The sequence below is a fragment of the Convolutriloba macropyga genome, chromosome 14 (genome assembly GCF_964194025.1).
Source record: "Convolutriloba macropyga chromosome 14, txConMacr16.3, whole genome shotgun sequence".
Classification (NCBI taxonomy): Eukaryota; Metazoa; Xenacoelomorpha; order Acoela; family Convolutidae; genus Convolutriloba; species Convolutriloba macropyga.
The window spans coordinates 44,082,573-44,103,724 of NC_134481.1; the positions used below are offsets into that span (position 1 = coordinate 44,082,573).

General features: G+C 35.0%; 1 protein-coding gene across 1 annotated transcript in view; it reads right to left on the bottom strand.

Annotated features, from left to right (window-relative positions):
• Window positions 1-5,548: 5,548 nt before the first annotated feature.
• Window positions 5,549-21,152, bottom strand: part of LOC142352828 (Golgi reassembly-stacking protein 2-like) — a 152,563-nt gene continuing 136,959 nt past the window's right edge. Inside the window, exons 9-10 of the mRNA XM_075404973.1 lie at window positions 9,026-9,197; window positions 5,549-6,762 (exon numbers count right to left, since the gene is read on the bottom strand). Of these exons, the coding sequence (XP_075261088.1) occupies window positions 6,601-6,762; window positions 9,026-9,197 (334 nt within the window). The 3' untranslated portion in view covers window positions 5,549-6,600. The remainder of the gene's footprint in view (window positions 6,763-9,025; window positions 9,198-21,152) is intronic.

Below are 21,152 nucleotides of genomic sequence, written 5' to 3' on the forward strand. Positions count from 1 at the left end.
GCCTAGGAAACTTCCCAATACATCTATGTGGATTGCCCCTCAATGACTGATGCAAGAGACAGAGGATGATGGACACTCAATACTCTCATAAAGGAGCAAAAAAAACTTTACAATACTGGGGAACCTGGCAAACACTGGTGGCCCGCTGCTGACGGCTGTTGACTGGAAGCAAACAAGCAGAGGCCGTTGTCAACATGAAAACAACCAACCCAATGGGGACGAAATCAACGCGGCATATCACCAGCAGGTCGAACTTGAGGTACATCAAAGGAATCAGCATTCTCAAACTGGAACTTGAAGCAGCATCTCGTGCAGCTCAATTGGCGGGTTTCTACGAGAGTGGGATGATCAAGTGAGAGAGCAAAACCTTATCGACTGAGCACGGCAGTGCTTGGGTATAACGGATCCAAAGCCTGGCAAAAAAGTTCATGGAATCTCAGAAAATTAGTTGCTGAAAAGTCAGAAAAAACGACTGGCACCACATTCTGGGAATGATGAATCTAGGAGCTGTCCACGGAATTATAGGATTTGCACGATCTGACCCTCAACAATTTGCGGTGAAGGCGATCTCGTTCTTGAGTGAGCCATACGGCAAGGGAGAACTTTCTCTGGTTTCAATACACAGACATGCATTATTTGCACACTACACTTACTGGAACAAAAAAATTATTGGCCCAAATCGAGCAACCTGAAAAAAACACTGGAATAGTACAATTTTCTTTTTGCATTTATTGAGCTATCTGGTAGACTAAAATATTGAAATTATCTCAATGACTGAAAATTTTTGCATTATATCTGTGATCAGCGGTAACTTTTAACCGCATTTCTATCATACTTTCGTCTTATTATCCACTTTCTAAGCAATAGTAAATAGTTTGCTTCCTTGTACCAGTAAAGAATTCTACAAATAATATTCCACATATGATGAGAAACTTAAAAACTGCTTGTTTCTATCAAAAATTCCATAAGATTTATAACTAACAATATTATGTAATTGCTTTAATAACAATTCGTTTTTGCGTAATTGCAGTCCAACATCATACAAGGTGTTTCCATCAGTAGTTTATAATCAAAAGCTTGTTCGTCTTTAGTATTTCCAAAATTTCAATTAGTTGTCTGCTGAAATGTGGATTACAATACAAAAATTGAGATGATGTAAAAGGTATAATTAAATCAGCATAAAAACACCTACAATAATCACTCCATAATTGGAGCTTCATTAAAAAAACAATTCACCCTTCTCTTTATTCGCGTTATTTTACGCCAAGGGTTCCCATGGAAGTCTGTAACTTCTCGCTTGCAAAAAGCTGGGTGGTAATTAAGGAATACCAATAAGCATTAGAGATTGTAACTAAGACTTTTAAGAACAAATTGCAAGTAGCAGTTATCTAAAACTGGGCTTCCCCTTTTCCATTTTCGACTCCATGTTTTGATACTGATTCTGTTTATTTTTCATTGCTCTACTCAGCAACTATTGCTTAAAAGCACTTGGAGCAGAATGAGCAAGCAATGAAACAAGCTAAGAAAAATCACGCAATGACTTCACGCAAAATGTCAAAAAGTGGCAAAATCAGGTAAAGGGAAAAATATTTTGTTCGAGGAAGTAAAAAAACATAGCAGGATAAGTCGTGAACTACAATTCAAAGAATTTTCATTGACTGAACTAAAAACTAGACCTTGAATGGACTGCGACTGGATTAAGAACAGCCCGTTTCGAAGTGACCAAATCATCGCTTCAATTTGACTTCAGAAATTGCGAAAATGTGTGAAGGGGTCTTGAACACATAGCCGGAAGAATTCCAGAAAAGACTCAAAGATACCTTTGCCAAAAAGCAGCCTGTAGTATTTCTAGTTTCTGCTCGCAGTGAACATTAAAGAAGAGAGAAGACTATTTTTTAATTGATTAAAGAAAACAATTTTAGCTAAAAGTACTTGAAATCAAAAAAAGAACAAAAATTCAATTGAATTTTTGGATCTTTTACGTTTGTGTCCCCCCAGTAGGTCATGCGCCCCCAGTTACAGAGCACGTGCCATTACATAGTAAATCATTGTAAAAATTGGCAAGTGCGTCTGGGGGCGCAAAGAATATGCGCTCATTAAGCTGAGGGGAGAGGGGGGATGGAAAAGACCCAAATTTTCAATATGTACAAGTACAATTACAAAGTGAAAAATGTTTCAAGTAATCGAGACAATATTATTGCTTTCACAAATTCGGACAAATCCTAAAAAGCACGAAAAGGTCTCTATTTTTGAAAAAACGAAAACCTAGAAAATTTGAAAAATTAGAATTTCTTGCAATTCTTTGCTAAAACTCAAACACTTCGCTTAGAAACAAAGAACTGACAATTGATGTACAATAGGAACTGTCCACGAGCAATAAACTAACATTCAGTGACAAGTATAAGCAATACAATAAACCGGAAATTGCTATGATAGCCTTAAAACCGGTGAATTAGTTATAAAAATATTCGAATAGCGTACAACTCCCTTTAATAGCCAAAAACCTTCAAAACGCTATCGAAACAACCTTAAAGTTTCAACTTCAGTCTGAAAAACATCTACAACTGAACGAGGAGTTTTTTGTATGGTTAGATTTTGTCTTTTGGAACACCCGAGCAAAGTGGTTTTGGAGGCCACAACGGTTGCTGGTCTTGACTTTTGCAATGTATTTGTCTCTGTTTTTGATAGACCAAGGGAGACCGCAGTTTAGACAGAGTTGATTTGTATATCGAGTTTGTGGTTTAAAATTTTGTCGTGGATTTGGGTTGCGAAATTAACGTTGTAGTAGAAGAGCGTTTACTTGGAGTGGATTGGCTATGAGAGACTTGAAGTTGGTTTTGGTGACCGAGTTTCATATTGATTGGCAAAAGTAATGCCTGACCAGGATCAACTGTTTCTTTTAACAGTTTTTTCTGAATTTCTGAGTCTTGCATGTTTGCTATAAAAGGAGCTTTACAAACTCAAGGAGATTGATTCGCTAGTTCAAATGCCTACTTTTATCTTGATGGCTAAACTTAAAGATGAAGACGACTCGCAGAATTAATGAATTAAATTGAGCAACTATACATTAGCAGCAAAAGTAAGAGATAAATGCAAAAAATCTAAAATAAGTTAAAAACTAACAAAATATTGCTTCCGAAAAGCCGCAAGTGATCGAAATATTTCTCTTGCTTAGCAAAAAAACTTTCAAACCTTTCTCGCTCTCTCAAAAACACAGCATAAACAGAAAATCACTTTCTGCTCTTCAATTGGTTCAGCCGTTTTACTTAATTACTTAGTTTTTACGTGCGGCATTGACGTTTACAATCTTGTTTTAAATACACTCCAAAAACTATCGATAACAACACTCGGAAGAGTTCCCCAAACAACTTGGAGTACAAAATTGACAACCCTAACTAACATTATGAGCCTCACAACTAATTATGCTGATATAAATGAAACAATAACAGGCGAATTATTCAAGAAAAAAACTGACAGCAAAAATTGATAAACTAATCGAAAAAATTCGAGAATTGCTGCCCCAAAACAACGAACTGCAAAAACCATACATCACAGTTAGTTGCCAATCAATAAATGACTGCCGACTGCGAGAAAAAGCGACAGAGCAGTTCTTATAGAGAAAAGCAAGGAAAAGAAAAGGATAAGGAAAAGCAAGGAAAAGGAAAAATCTTTTTCCGACAAAAAATTTGAAAACATCTACAATAAACGCTAAGATGCTATTTCCCATCAATTATTTGGCAAATAATTTTTATTACTGCTTTTGTTTAGGCACTTGCCCAACCATTACCTGGTATAAACTTATTAAACAAAAAATGCAAAGAGCGAGAAAAGGCTTTCAAAAAAATTTACGTATTTGTATTTATTTCAGTGGAAGGTACCCTGACCTTATAACATAGTTCCAAATTTGAGATCGAATGTGGAAAACTTTAGCGGGAAGCTTAAACTGAGCAAATAATTATAAAAAATAAAGACAAAGATCGACCAAAATTTGCTTAAACTAACTGAACTATATTTATAATAACAATTCAAAATCAAACATTAAACATTTAGCTTTGGTCTCTGCTTCACCGAACGGGTTCTTCAACTTGACAGTGAAATCGCCCGAATGGTTCATGTTCGGGTCTTTGAGTCGGAACACGACTTCGTCATCTAACACCTCAATATCGTAGTCGTCACAGGGTTCGTCGTCCTTTTTGAGTTCGGCAGTCGGTTTGGGCTTGCCTCCCGCGTAAGGAACTCGGAACTCGAGAGGTTTGTGGGCTTCTCCAACGATGTCATCAACTTCTTCGGGAAGCTCGGGAGCAACTGAAACATAAAAAAACGAGGAATCAAGAACGAGGTCATATAGTCTGATCAGATTTAATCACGATAGTTTGTGCTGAATCGACCACGGAAAATTTCTTTTTTGAATTTTAAATTCTGATACGTTTAACGCCAGAAAATATTTGATTGAAATCGACTTAAAATAATGCAGCAATATATTAAAAGTTGACTATACGAGATTAAGAGACGATTATTGAAACCCAAAACTCCGAAAAGAAGTACAAAAACATAACCAACTAAACATCGGAAGAATTGCTTTCGAACGACTAGTTGGAGCTCTAATCAATTGCAGCCTGCTTCAGTCGGGGGGGGGGGGGGGGGGGGTGGGGTGGGGTGGGGTGGGGTGGGGCTAAATGGCACAAAGAACTTCAATAGTGGGCTTCAAATAACCACATTAGAGGTTAACATATACCACTATTAAGATTTAAAGTTGAAAATTGCACCAGTTTCGGCGCACTTTTCATTTGAATATTAGTATTAAATTGCCGCCAATTGAATTCAGCTGCTTGAAATTGTGACTGAGAGAGAATTTTAGATCACGCGAAACGCAAAAAGTCAAGGGCGTAAAAGTCACTCGAAAAGTCAAAATTGTCAAGCAAAAATTTTGCATAAAAAACATACGTTTACAATAATTGCTATGAACTTCGTTCAAGAGCAATTAATAACAATTAGATCGAAAGCCAACCGGAACCACACAACATCTGATTTGAACCACAGATCTCCCCAAATGCTATAAAAATCTAAAAACAATACAAAAACCTCTAAAAAACGTAAAACATGGAGTTTATGCTAAAAAGCTGCTTTGAAAATGCCTCACATGATCAAAAAAAATTTGCTCGCTATACGAAATTTTTTCACATCTACTTTTCTTGCTCTCTCAAAAACATAGCATGGACAGAACACCACTCTATCTCTCTGATCTTCAGCGATTTGACCTATGCACTTTGTTTTTACGCAATTCATTTCTTGTTTCAAATACATTAACGAATTACCGATCAAAAAAGACGTTTTTTTCTTGAGTAAAAGTACTCGAATTTGACGATAACCGTTTACACTACAGCCGTTAACCTATCATTTAGAGATAAATGCTTGCACCAGTTTGTAAGCAATCAACAAAGGTATTCGAGAATTAAATTTAAGGCTAATTGAAGCGTTTGTCACTTGTACACAAAAGTGAACTTCGAGACAGAAAAAGATTCTTTCTAATTTCTGCAACTGAGAAAAATTAGGCTTTGAAAATTAACTTGCAAACTCCCGAAAGGATAATGATATAATAACAACAACAAGATCATACCAACAGTTGAGACATAGTATAATTTACAATTTAAAGTGTAATTTATTAAAAGCATAAATTCTTCAAATACATAATAGGTCAACTGTATTTACACCGCGTTCTGATAATATATAATCTCAAAGAAGATATGCCTAGAGATGGTATTGTACATTCATTTATTATTGGACATCACGTCAAATATACCCCCTTTCGGAAGAGAAAAAAGCCTCTATGCACACGCCTTCTTAAGCCACCAGCTCAGACACGCTTTTCCGATTCCCAATACTAGTATCGACTTTGCGTTCCGAATTTAGCAAAATTTCTGAAGTAAAGTCCTTTTCTATTTCAGGATTGAATCTTAATTGTCCTCATCAATTACAAAAAATCAAATGCCAAGTTTACCGATTTTAAGGAGGATCAAATTGAATCAAGAATACCAGCAATTAAAAATTGAGTACCAGTTGTAGCCAGAAATCTGTTTCTCACTACGTGTCAATTTACTAATGAATGGCAGATAAACAGATCAATTGATGGCTTCCAGTCCAAACTATGATGATTTATATCTTGTTCACAATTTACTATTATTCGAGTCAAGGTTTTTCAACTACGGGCATGAATAGCCATTAATACTTCCCCGTCCCAAAAAAGTTGACAGCTCAATTCATAAAATTTTTAAATACGCACTTTCATACAGTTTTCACAAGTTTTTTTTTCATTGTACAATTTGGCCATGAATGGAACGTATATTGATCTTGATCTTTTTCTCTCCAGACATTTGCAGACTTCCCTTCAGAGATTGCGAATGAACAAACAATCAAATATTCATTCACTACAAAATATTTACTACCGGAGGTGCCTAATCAGATGAGAGGGTTTCCGCTGAGAGAAAAAGATGCAATTACAATTCGTTCAGTTATTTCCAAGATCAATCCAAGTTCCCGAATTTAATATCTTGCAGCTGATACCTCAACATAGCCTGTTTGTCAGATGTTGATTGTGTTTGTTCACTGTGTGGTGGTAAGAGAGGGTGCTGGATATGCCTGGAGAGGGGGAGGGACCATGGGCATGCCTACTGACGTCATCATTGCTGGATGTGGGGCAATACCGGGAGCTGAAGAGGTTGAAGAAGAGGACGGAGGAGGAATCGGAGCAAATATTCCACTCATCTGAAACAACATGACATTAAAATCAAGAACATTCTATAAAAATTAACCAGTAATCCCGTCTCAGGTGCCCGACAGACTACAAAATGACACCATTTTCCAAGCTTAAGCCTGTAGGAATTAAGCCTCTGTAGGATTTAATCTTGTATTGGCGCAATTTTCATTATTAACGTGCCGCCAATTGAGTTCAGCTCCTTTAAATAGTGAATGAGAGAGGAGTTTAAATTCCGCTAAAGAACTTAAAGCATAAAAAACTGAAATTGTTTCAAACATAATTTTGCATAAAAGACACTTCGTTTGAGACACCACGTCTTAACAAGTAAAAACAAAATATCTTTTTATATATAACTATATCAACAGTTATCAACTGACCTAAACTTCTCAAAAACTTAGATTATCCTTACTGACACTCAACTAACGCAAGTAAAGACAAGCTAATAATAGCGTGCAAATTGCAGGAAAATAGCCACCTTTGACGCACATCGGGACTGAAACAGAAAAAGAAAGGAGATAGAAAATGAAATAAATTTTTTCCCAAGTTTCGAAAAATTTTCTAATTTGGTGTGTGGATTCATTTAAATTCTAAAACTATAATTAATTCAGCTTCTAAACTGAAAGCTATTAAGTTCAATACTAATGTCAGCTAACAATCGCTCTACAGAACTTTGATAGCTTAATGCACTTTGACTTAAAGACCGGGCATTATGAGTTTATCCTGTTTCTTTTGATTATGAGCGTATTCACTACATTTCTTAATTCAATGCGTGAAATTTAGATCCATGAATGAAACAGTGAGTGAGGTAAATCACGGGTCAAACGTGAAAAACATGACTTATGTAAAAAAGAAAAACGTGATCAAAAGGTAAAGTGAATTAAAAGCAGAGAGCCTAAGCGATAGTCGTTGACAGGCTGACGGTGGTTATAAATTAAACATAACCGACTAACAAATTCTATTTTTTATGCAAAATCAAACAAAATTGGAGCGCGAAAAACCAAAAAAGTAAACATAAAAAGTATAAATAGGCTAATGTTAACAACAATGTGAACCACAAAAAAACTCGAAAAATGCGAAATTTGAAAACCTCAGATTGAAAAACTTCAACGCTTGACGAGCTATCTAATGATGCCACTATTAGCTTTCTACGCAAAATACATCGTGAATATATCAATTGACTGAGAAACATAAACCTACTAACGCCCGACAAATTGCTCTGGAACGGCAAGCCGGACAATGTAATTCAGAGGGGGCTGTAGAATAGATAACTTAAAAAATCCCCCCCAACGAGGATTTCAAACCACCAATATCTGGCGTACTAGCATGACACATTAACCACTTGGCTAGCAGGGCCTTGCAGAACCTAATCATACACCCACTTGAGCTTTAGCAACAGACCTAATTTCTGAATTAGAGCAATTTAGGTCACGCAAAAATCAAGAAGTTAAGCGTGAAAAGGAACTCAAAAAGTAAAATTGAATGAACGTTCTAGAACCAAAACGGTCAAGCCAAAAGTCTGCATAAAAAGACACAATTTTACAAAAATTGCATCATATTTTGTTCGAGAACAATTAAAAAAACCCAGTTGAGCATATATTCCTCCCCTCAAAAGTGGGGTCAAAATAATAAAGCCAATTTTATTACCACACCTCGGCTAACTGCCCTCGGGCTCCGTTTACCTTATTCTCGTTTATTCAAATTATGGCGAGCTGAGCAGATATTTCAAAAACAGAACATCCAACTCTTAGATCGTAGAAAGAGGAGCTCAACGATGACCAACTTAACTACCGACGCAGTTATTTAACATTTAGACAAAGAGAAAGTGAGAAAGACACGTATAAAGGCAATATCGCAGTTATTGTATAAAAATATAAAAAATTGCAGTTATATCTTTTATAGAAAAAAAATGTTTACAATAATTTAGGAAAAAAAGGCAATTGGCTAAGATTAGCGTCAAAATTAAGTGAAATTTAGATATTTTGAAACTGAAAATCAAAATCTCCAATCTGAATACTCTCTACTTAGTGAGCTTTTACACTAAATCGACTACTGGAAATTTTCAAAAACCGGCCAGTGAAAAAACAAATTAACGAAAAATCGACTTCTGCATATAGCGCTTGCTCTTTCCGCCGATGTGAGATTGGAAGAAACTTTGAATTTCCAACAACTTTTTTAAGAAAAGACCTTTTTATACAAAAAATTGATGGCAAAAAAATCAAAAATTTTGAAAAAGACTTTATTTTATGAACTGTAAGGATGATAAAGACTCACGGGAGGTGCTCCACCCATGAAGTAAGGAGGCTGTTGCATCTGATGAGACTGAGTGACGTCAGAAGCTGTGGGCATGACGACTCCTCCACTGCTCGCAGGAATGTTGAGGGGTGGGAAACCAGGAAGCTGGGGAGGGACCGCCATGAAATTGGGCATAGGCGGCTGTTTCATGCTGTGAACAAAAAGAATTACACAAAAATGTTACCGATTTTTTGCTCAAACTATCCAAATGCAGCTCTAAAATATGTCCATCAATTTAACTACAACTATTGGCCTCGCTCCGACAAACACAATAGCCAACAGATTAACGAAACATACCCGGCAGATTGCCGGAAAATAGCCGCCGTTGAGTCCAATAAGCATGACTGGGATTGAAATAACAGAAGATATTGAAAAAAAAAGATTTTCGTACAAAAACATTTTTTTAAGTCCGATTTATTTTGATGGCATTTCGTAGTTGAACATACTTCTGTTTCTTAGAGAGAGGCTACAGGGGCTACTATCAATAACAATAAGCATTAGAGAGAGGTAACTAATACTTATAGGACCGACGTTCAAATAGCGGGCATCTAAAATTGGGCTTTATGGGTTTATCCCGTTTCTATTTCTGACTTCAATTTTTTATACTGACTGTTCATTTTGAATTGCTTTGCTGAGCAACTGATGTTCAAAATCACTTTTAGCAGAATAAGAGAAGAGAGAAACTAGCCTAGAGAAGTCAACAAGATTTCACGCAAAATGTTGAAAAGGCGGCAAAATGAGGTAAAGCGAAACATTTTTTATTCGACGAAGTAAAAAAACATAGCAGGACAAGTCCTCATGTACAATTCAAAGAAATTTCATTGACTAAACAGAAAAACTAGACCTAGAATGGTTTATGAGTGAATTCAGAAAACCATTTTTTAAAAAAAATGAGATCAAAAAATAAGAAAAAAACAGAAAATCAATATCAAAATGCAGCATGTGAACAGAAAAACCCCCAGCGAGAAATGAAAATTTAATTCAAATAAAAAACTAGGCCTAAAATGAGCTGTGAATGGATTGGGAAAACCATTTAGAAAAAAATCCAATCCAAAAAATCGAAAAAACAGTAAAAATCAGAGTGAAATTGCCGCATGTGAACAAAAAACCACTACCGAGAAACCGAATTTTTGTTCAAACACCGTTTTCTCACTCTACTTTAAAATTAGAGCGAAAAAAATTCACGCCGCAAAACCGCTCGCTTTTTCGCTCCATTTCATGTTTCGGCGTGACCAAAATCACTACTCCAATTTGACTTCAAAAATCATGAAAATGTGTGAACAGATCTTAAAAAAGACAGCGCCCCAATACAATTCAAATTCTTTGAATTGTAAAAAAATAGGAGCGCTATAATAGCCGGCTGAGAAGATGAGGGCGGCTATTAATAATATAATAAATATAAAAATCTGTAAAAAGCAGATCAATGATAGCGATGTGAAAGAATTCAAACATAACAGAGTGTTAATCAGTCAAAATCCGATATTTATATACAATACTTGGTGTACTTTAACAGAAAGAAGGAATTAATTTCTCCAAATAAGCATAATATGGGATTATGAGTAATATAAGCATTACGATGGAGGGGGATAGCCAACGAGGATATTCACACCTTTTCAGACTGCCCTTGAGTCAAAAACATTTATCAGAACTGTTTACATCATTGCTATACCTCATTTTTGTAATCTTATTCGGTAATGCGACAGTGAATATGTACCCCAGACCGTAATAATCAGCGTTACAAAGAAACATAAACTAGACTTCAAAAATACACCTTGCAAATTGGTGGTTACACACCAGGTTCAGAAACTTTTACATTGACAAAAATTTGAATCTTCTTGAAATCTCTAGAGAGTTTAATACAGAGAGAAATGATTGAATAACGTTCTATTTTTCGTTTGCACAATGAAAACTTCAGTTAATTAGCTGCTTTTTGAATTATTTCTTGTTCTGCGATGTACGGATCGAAGAGTTCATTGTAAAAGCTCTCACTATTAATATTACTCTAAAACATTAAGACAAATTGTAGATATGCATATCGTAAAATGATCGAAGCGTTTTTATGAAGAATGTCTTCACAAGTGTCGACCTTTTTATAAAATGAATGAATTCTAAAATTTTCATTTGCAAAAGATATATAGAAGTGGAAGAATAGCTGCAGCAAGCCTAAACTAAAATTCCATATTGAGGAATAGGATTGACATTTGAATTATAATAGTACTAATCGTCTCCTTGGCACAAAATGTCTTAATTTTGCAACTATACCACAATGATTGCTCAGTCTTATCCAACTTTCTTCAATATGCCTAGCGAAACATAACTGAGTTGACACAAAACACCGAGGTAATTGAACTGACTGTTTTTTGATTGTCATGGAATTTAAAACAGTGTATTGTCGTTCACCGAGTTAGTTGAACGACAATTAGAGTTAGCTGATCAACGATTTAGTTGACAAACCGGCTGACAAACGAGTTAGTTGACGTTCATCTACACTATTTTACTTACATTAACACCCAATCTATTAGAGCTTAGCCACTAATCGTTTTAACAGATCTTGTTCAACATCAGCTGTCTGCACTCCTGCAGCTGTCAAATTGTTATCATCAGCAAATATAATGACATCAAGATTTTTGCAGGCTAAAGGTTAATCATTTATATGGAGTTAAAAAAGGACAAATAACTGATCCCTGAGGAACACCACTTTTTACTTGCTCCCAATTTCAGAACATACCATAAAAACAAATACGTGTCATCCTGTTTTGAAAAAGGATACGAACCATTTTAAAGCATTTCCTCTAAATCCACAGCACTCTAACTTTCGAAGTATCAAACCATGATCAATTGGGTGACAAGATTTCTTTAGATCTAAAAAGTGTATACAGTACTTTTATTGTTTTGGCTTCCCAATTTTTCAGTGAATTCAACAAGTGCATCAACTTTTTTTGTTTACTTTGAAAACCAAACTGTCTGTTAAAGAAAAGAGTAAATTTTTCAAAGTAAGCATAAACACGGTTAAACATTGCCCTTTAGCTCCATACGACAAATAGATAAATGAGCCTGTTGTTATTTTTCATCCACATTTGTGAAGTGGAAAAACTCTTGCTCTCGCTAAATGCGCAGGAAATATACCATCATCGAATGAATAATTGATTAAAACAGTTAGATAATCGATAGTTTATGGTGCCGATAATTTATCTAAAATGGGACTCATAGTTTTCATCAGTGGACAATTTATTACCAATACTACTTATTTTCTTATAATCCTTGTTTGTGGTTCGGTGTTTAAAAATTTAGTGGTGACCACTATTAAGAATAGGCGCATTTTTAACTGCCAGGTGCTTGCTTATGTCAAAACCAACGTTGGGAAAAAACTTATTGAATGCCATTGCAGTCTCTAGGGCAGTTGGCTGACTCTCTTTTGCAAGTCTTTCAAATATTGGCAATTGTGAAGTATCCAGTACCCTGACACTCAAATCATTTAACAATTTATAAAACTGCCCTTTCTTACCAATACAAGATCTGAATTTGATAAGATAAGTTTTTTGGCTTTACGCTATTCTAATTTGAAACCTTTTCAAAAATTTGAACCTTTTCTAGCATAGAATTATTGTCCGTGTTCTTTTTCCACTTCCGATTTTGCATGTTTCTTTTTCTTCTTAGGTTGTTCCACCATTCTGGTCCTGTCAAAATCACTTTTTTGTGCTTGTCTTATAGAAGCAAAGCTATTAGTTACTCTCAAAAATGAGCCTTTAAAGATGTCAAAAGCAAGAGACGGGTTAAGCGAACGCACTCTTTTCTCTCAAATTATGAAAACACTTATGAAAATTTTTTTGATACTCAAGGCTTGTTATATATGACGCTAATGAAAAACTTTGAGCCGCGGTCAATCACTTCGCCGACAAGTGCTTCACTAAAAATATTATCACGTATTTTGATCACATCGCAGTCTGATCGGAATTGAATTATAACACCGCCTCCTTTAATTTTTCTGTTTGAGGTTGCATACAGTATACCTTGCTACAAGCATAGTCTTTATCATTACGATTGCTTAACCAGGATCCACAGAGACATAAAACCCAGGGAAGTTCTTCAAGAGCAAGCACTGAAGCTTCTAAAACGCCAGAATGTTTTCTTAAGTATCTATCATTCAGATGAAAAACATTAATACAAATTTCTGGTTTACATATGGCTTTTACACATCTCGCTATTAAAATGTCATTTTTCCGTCCCCTCAGAAAACACTTATTTCACTCAGAAATGGTTCATTCTTACGGCTCAACTGAGGATGCATTTCAAACTTTCAGGTCTATAATCAAATTTGACTCCGCCTTGGTAGAGATTGTTGATCTTGCAAGTCAAGCCATCTGGTTTCCATTCACAGAAATTGCACTAATCCCTGTCAAGGCAGAAATTATTTGCATATCACTTTTTGTCAATCGGAAGAAACTCAAACGTGCTTTGGTAATATCATCAACAATTCGGCATTATTTTGGGTTTTTGTTTTGTAACCATACAATTTTCTTTACTCTCCGCGTAAATTTAACAATTAAAGGTTTAGATGGCGCACTATTCTTTGATGGCAGCCGATGAGCCATTGATTACTTTTCTCATCCAATTTTAACCCCATTTCGTTAGCTAACTTTAAACCAGCAGTTGTTTGTCGGTAAGACTCCTTCTGACCACTTTCGTTAATTTCTGGTAGGTTTCAAAATTTGACGTCATACTTTGATATAACTTTCAAGCAGTTATGCTTCAGAGGGCCAATAATTCAACCTTTCGATTCTCAAAAACAAAATGAGACTCCAAATCTTCCATTAGTTTATCGTCCACTATTTCACCTATCGTTGTTCTTAGTTCAGACCGTAGGCTACAAATACAAGTTGGATACTAATAATAGCTCAATCCAAATCGCCGATCGTATTTTCTGCAGGCCTCAGAACATTGCATGAACGCTTGTTGTTCGGGTTAACAACCGGTGTTACACTGCTATTTCAAAGTTGGAACGACATCTTGGTTTTTATTATTCTCAACCGTAAACGCTTCCAAACCATTGTGGATTTCTGCTTCTTCAATACTCATTGTCGCAAACATAAGGGAATGTACAAAGCAAAATTAAACAGACTATATAAATATAGGACAACAAAACAAAGGTATTTAAACTTGAGGGAAGAGTTGTAACTAGAAAATGACACTGATTGTTTCTCTGAAAAAAAAACGAAGCCTCGAGATTCGCCCTCAAGATCGCAGTAAGACACCAAAGTCTAAAATGCTACCTAAGAGACAAGCTCATAAAGGGTCAAAAAAGCACCTCAGTCTGCACGTATTGAGTTTCTTGTCTTCCCTCTGTTTCATATTAAGTTTAGTCTTTAAGTTTTCGATTTTCTTTTCCACGAATTCGAGCGTTAAATTCTTCAATTTTTTTTTGCGTTTAGGGATAACAGAAACATGATTTAGTCCAAATTATCTTTTTTTTCGACTGGAAGGCAAGTGTTTTTTTCAACGAAATTAAGCACATTCGTAATTCGCAGTCTTTCAAAAAAATCAGGAGTTCCAATTCTCCTGTTATAAACAATTGCCTTGAAGTGATGTTGAAACCTCTACCACCTTGCAAGGAGTTCGTCGATACTTTGCGAGTATTATTGTTGCTACGGTGGCTAGTAATTGATTTGTTCAGAACGTCATGCCATATAATTAAATCATGTTTCTGTTGATTTTTTTAAGGTTCTTGTGTGGAGATTTACCAGACGGTTTGAAACAGGCCTGGTCTTGCAAAAATTGTTTTACTTATCTGCTTCAATGGAAAAAGAAAAATCCCAGTCGCTTTATGCAAACAGTTGGCTCCAACGATAAAAGCAAATTAACATCAGCCGGATACATTCAAAACTCGTTTTTATCTCACTGACAAACAGTGAAAACTCACTGACAACATCAACGAAATCAATTTTCCGCTGGAAACCAAAATCCCCTATAATGCGGCTAACCAATCAAAAATCCTTCCTCTTTCATTGTGTAATAGTCCAACCTAGAGCTGAAATACAAATAAATAGCCTCCCGGATGCAATTGGAGACAATTTAACAAGTTTATCACAACAATTAGGCCATTCCAGAGTTTTGCATTCCGAGTGAGAACCTACCGAGTTGGGAATGACTTTTTAGTCTGATTTAACTTCATTTCATTAAACCTATTTCAACACGTGTAAGAATATCTGTGGCACTGAGTCGCGCCTGACCTAGGAACGATTTTGCTCTTTTGTAAAACAATTTCGCAAATCGGAATTTTCGAAGATAATAGAAAAATCGAATATTCTCAAAAGACTATCTGAGAAATTTGAAAGTTTTCTATCTCAAATGCCAAAGGTTAATTAATAAATAAGTTAAGCTGAATTATCTTATCAACGATATTGGTACCAATTGCATTTACGGCTTCACATACATAATTGAATATTTTTTCAAATCTTTCTGGGATCGTTTCCGTTTATGCCCTCCAGTAGTTTTGCACCCCTCTAACAGAGCACGTGCCATTACATCACTATCTAAAATATTGACGTGTTTTTGGGGGGTGCAAATATTATGCACCAACTAGCGGAGAGCACATACGGAAAAGATCATTCTTCTCAATAGAAAAAACCGTATTAATTTGTTTCGCGAATTGTGGTACTAAAAGTGGAGGTCGTCTGATGTTATTACTAAATTTACCTAATAAAAAAACTCATCAGCAATTACTCAACATCAAAAAAATTGTCCAGTTGAACGACATATGAATGGATCCAGATTTCACAAAGAGGGGGCACTCAAGCAAACCATTCATTTTGATTTTGATAGATTCGCTGACTTGTTAGTAAAAATGTGAGCAGACATAATCACCCCAATTTAGGAAAACACTAAATGAACCTAATTATACAAACCAATGTAGAAAAATTAGTGTCAAGTGCTCACTCTAAAGTTCATATGCACGTGAAAAAATCTGATTAACGCATAATACAAGGGACTAACAGCTAGCGGGGGCTCAATTTTTATTAAAACCTGGTTGGACTGAGGGCAATTATGAGCAACTTATATCACGCAGAACAGTGAATGATGTAGAAGTTAATCGAAAAGTCAAGAACGGCCAGCAAACACTTTACATAACTATTACAAACAAGACTACAAAATTCGGTTCTAACTTTGTTGGGATATTATTAAAAAAAACCCATAACAACTTAACATAACGAAGTCCTTAACTAATAAATTTCAAGGCTATATTTAGTTCCAGTTCTATCTAAGACCCTAGCCCCAAAAATTTTCATATGTGTCCAAATAGCCGGATGAAGAATTACTGTCCACCATTTTTTCAAAATGGGGGAATATACAAGAGAGGTCGGCTTTTTTTTCTTCAGCCAATTTTTCACTTTTTGCTTCCGCATCGTAGAGAAAAAAGAATACTTCAGAAAACAATTTTCTAGAAATATATAAAACACATGAGATGAACAGTTCGTTTAACTGTTCGGGGTAATTTCTCTGGCCTCTCAAAAAACTAATTGTTGTTCAAGTTAGGACTTCTATATCATCGAACATCTGATGCAACGACAAACGTATAGAATCATACTTCTTCAAAAGATCAAAAATTTTATTAAATTTAATTTTGTCCAGTTCTGCAGGTGGTTAAAACAACATACCAAATTTCTTTTTAACCTAAATTCGTTTCACCAAAAATTCCCGAATATGAGAAAGTTGATACGAGAAAAACAATTTGGCAAGACAGAAGCATTTTTTACTTCTGCTGCTTGTTCCTAATGATTCAAATGAATTTAAAAACTGAGCTCTCAGTTGGTCTCCGGTTGATCAAAAACTACGGTTATTTTGAAAAGTGACAAGCCGTGAAAAAATCAGTACTATAATTTCGCTTAAAAACCAAGAAAAATGCTAAGAAAAATCACATTTATCTTGCATAGTTTTGCGCTTAATTAATACTGTGCATTCTAGCCCTCCTCAATGTAATCTGCCGCCAATTTAATAAATAATATGATAAAATCACAGAACTGGTGTTTTAAATGACATTCAGAAACATATCGGCTGGAACGGGAACTACAGAAAGAACAAAAAAGTTCTTAATTTTCAACCTCCTCAATTTGACTTGACTTAACTGAGATGTTTGCGATATTTAGTTGGTCCTATTAAGATAAGCAGTCCGATTAAATAGAAACAATAACAGTCCTCTATATTTTCTTACTTCAAATAATAAAACAGGGAGTTTTTTTGAGGTACTAAAGTTTTCTCAAAATTGCTGCAAAATACCAACCAAAAGCAAATCTTCTGATTAATTTAGGCTCCTATCTAACTATGAGTAGTCAAATTGTTCCTTGGGGTAACAATAACCGTAAAAATCAGCCAGTTGAAAAAACAAAAAATCTTTGTCAACACTGCAACAGTCAATTTAGGCTGGGTTGACTTTAAACCATACATTCTCCAGTTGAGTCAAAATTGACCGACTAATCAAAAAAGACTTATCAACACAACTGTGTGATTTAATTAATATCAGAAAATATCAGCCATCCAAATACAAAACATAGAAAAAAGCGAGAAAATTCCATAAGTTTTCAACGAATTATCACGTCAAAATTGAAAAACAATTTTTGGTTAAGATTGATGCACATAATTCGAATCTAAAGATTTTCCCAGTAAAGGACAAATGAGCTGAAAATCATTTCAAACAGAAATCTTAATAAAAAGAAAAAACGACATAATTAACAACTCTGAATTTTTGATGAGTTCTTGATATTTGGTTACATTTTTTCGGAGATCTCCAGTCTAACTAGTTGGTAAAGATTTCATCAATTTGACAGTTTCTTGTGACTAAATAATGAGATGAAAAAGATCGGTCACTTATGTGTTTGCTATTTCTAGAGTATAAATTGATCGCTGCAATTTTGCAAATTACAGTCTGTGTTTGTTGAAGATAATTTTTTGGGACTGAGTGCTCTTAAAAAATCAACTTTCAATATCATTTCAAAATGAGCGCTGAGAATTATTTCAGTTACCATAGTAAAAAACATAGCCGGCAGATTGCCGGAATAGCTGCGAAAGAATAGACCTGCGTGCCATATAATAGAGATAGAAACAGATACAGATCTAAATTGAAAAAAAAATCGACGCCGCTCAAAAAAACTAGGTGAAAAACATTCAGCGATAAATTAATAAAGCTTGTTAAAATTCATTTCGCAGAAGCCTCTTATTAGGGACCTTTACTGCACAAATGAGTTCCTTTGACCTTAAACAAATTCAAATTAAACTTAAGTTTTAAAGTGTAAAAGTCATTTTATTGAGTGAGGTAAGTCACGTATGATCAAAATCTAATCACGCAAATAACCTAAAAACTTCTGCTAAAGCAAGTGAGAAATGACGTCACGCGCGCAAATGCCGTTAGTGAGAGGAAGAAGTCATTCAGAAAATTTGACTTTTCCAGCTTTGCCGTGTGAACAAATGTAAAACGAAAAAAGAGCGTCAGACGACGAAACAAAAAACAAAAACATAGCCGGAAGACTTCCGGAAGCGACTCGAAGCGTCAGAACTTCACTAACAAAACCGTAATTGCAACAGAAGCCACTACCTTTTGTATTAAACCATTAACTCACTACCTCCCCAGGCCTGCTCTAAAAATTGGTGAAACTTAAACCACTGTCAACAAGAGAAACAAAATGCAGCAAAATTTTATATCATTGAAAACGTTTGGTAACGTTAAAAAATCCAAAATAAATGAAGTGGTCAAAAACCTGATAGTCTGAAAAAGCTGACAAGGTTATCAATAGCCCTCTAATAATTCATGATTCTAATCTGAAAAAGATCGCGAAAGCAAACGGCAGATAATAATCTTAAAAACTAAGTTAAATCTTTTCAAGAAAGAAAGCTCAAATTTAAGAATAAGAAAACACCTATAATTACATTTCTCATCACTGCGATGAACACAAAAAACAACTTTCATTGTTCAGCATTCAAGACATAGAAAAGATAACTAGTCAGCCGATACAAAGATTTATTCTCCTGAAGAGAACAAAAAATGGGAAAAAGCAGAATTCATAAATACGAAACATTGTAACATTTTGCAAAAATAATGGTCAAAGAACTTTTTTGTCCAAAGAAAGTTAAGACTGCATTTATGAAAAAGTTTTAACTGTTTTTTCAAAACTTAACGCCAAAAAATTAATGAATTTTTACTGAAACGAAATTAAAGTCCCTCATGCTGCACAAAAAAACTATTTGTAGCAATTACAACCAAAAGACAAACGAAAAACTGACGAAAATCGGAAAAAACTACCAAAATCGGATTAGCATATGTACAATTTTATGAAACAAAATTACATCGAGGTAAAAAGAGGCATTGAGTATATGAATTGTCAACGGGAAGTTGTCATATTGACTGATTTTTGACAAAAAGACGGCTAAAAGATCCAAAAATGAAGAAAATAATAAGAAAAAAGCCAAAAAATAATTAAAAAATCTAGAAATTTATGCCAATTTTGAACTTGAAACGCGTTTTCAGGCTCTGCAAAACACTGTGCTATTAATTTGCAAGGTTTACATTTCAATATAGCATCGAATAAAAATCATTTCTACAAAAAACCAAATTACAAGCAAAAAAATGGGCCACTTAGACGAAAAAACGGCTAAAAACGGTCATCTATATGTGCAATTCAGTCAAAAACTACTTTTCAAAGTCAAAAAGTCATTCACTAAACGCAGCGCATGATCAAAAAACTTCTCTCGCTTAGCGAAAATCTGTTCACCAAGACAGCTTTTCTCACTTTCGCTTTTAGGTCAAAATGCCGCGTGAACAAATCTACTTCCTGTAAAAAAAAAGACCGAGAGAAAACCAATACTCCTCTTCGAGTCGTAAAAATACCAAGAGCACCGCAATATAGCTTCGCTCAGCTTACAGCTTCGCAGCTATAAAAAGTAATTAAAGTTGCTCCTAAGTTTGCTGCAAATTGAGCATTGCAAAACCAATAGTCAAGAGTTTTTCCTCTGAACAAAGAAAATTCCTCTGAACAGACTGAACAAACTTGAGACGTATGTTGGAACATTCTGTGCTACTCACAGTCTCGCACGAGCCATCTTCTTAAAAAAAACACAGTATATACCTTTAAGTGCTTGAAAAGTTTTCTGATTATGAACGTGTACAATTGGTCAATACTCTACGAAGTGAAGTACGTGCTGACGTAAATATACTACAAAGCAGGTGTGAATGTTATTTGCGTATGGATTTAATCAACACCAAGAATATGCGAAACTGACGCTTAATAATATGCGAGAATATACGAAAAAATAGGCAAACACCAAATATAGAACATAGGATCTAGCTAATAAAACTATCTTTCTTCTTGTTCTTTATTGAGATGAGAACTTATTTGATTCTTTGTTTAACGTAACATTTAAAAAATAAAACCGACTAACGTCGCCGCCGCCCAGAAGAATAATAATTCAATGATTTGATAGCTAATGAAACCTCCCATAAAACTGCAAAAAAAATTAAAGTCAAATAATTAAAAAAACAGCCCTTAAACTCGACTAATAAATGAGAAAAGCAATAATTTCATATAAAACAAGAATACCTAAACATAGCTGGCAGATTGCCAGAAAATAGCCGCAATAGATTCGTAGATCGGCAGTCTAAAAAAACAGTAAAAAAGACAGACCAAAAGAATTCGTCTTTTCATTGAAGGCTGATCTGTTATATTTTGATTAACAATATATATGTTTTTGCTGCCTCTATTAGCTGATCTCAAATAACCTTCATTTAGAGTGACACACACCCATTTGACCTTATCTCTTTGAATTAAAGTAAATAAAAGTCAATTTCAAATTGAGGAAGTCATTTTTGAGAGTGAGGTAAGTCAAGGGTGACCAAAAATTTAATCACGCGCATGAACAAAACTCGCTCCACTAAGTGCGAAAAATGACGTCACACATGCAATTCAGTTGAAATTGCATGAACGAATGAACAAAAAGTGGCGTCATATGGTCGTAACAAAAATCATGACGACGAAATAAAAAACAAAGCCGGAAGAATTCCGGAAGCGACTCGAAGCGTAAAGACTTGACAAAAACCCTAATTGCAGCTGAAACCATTAACTTT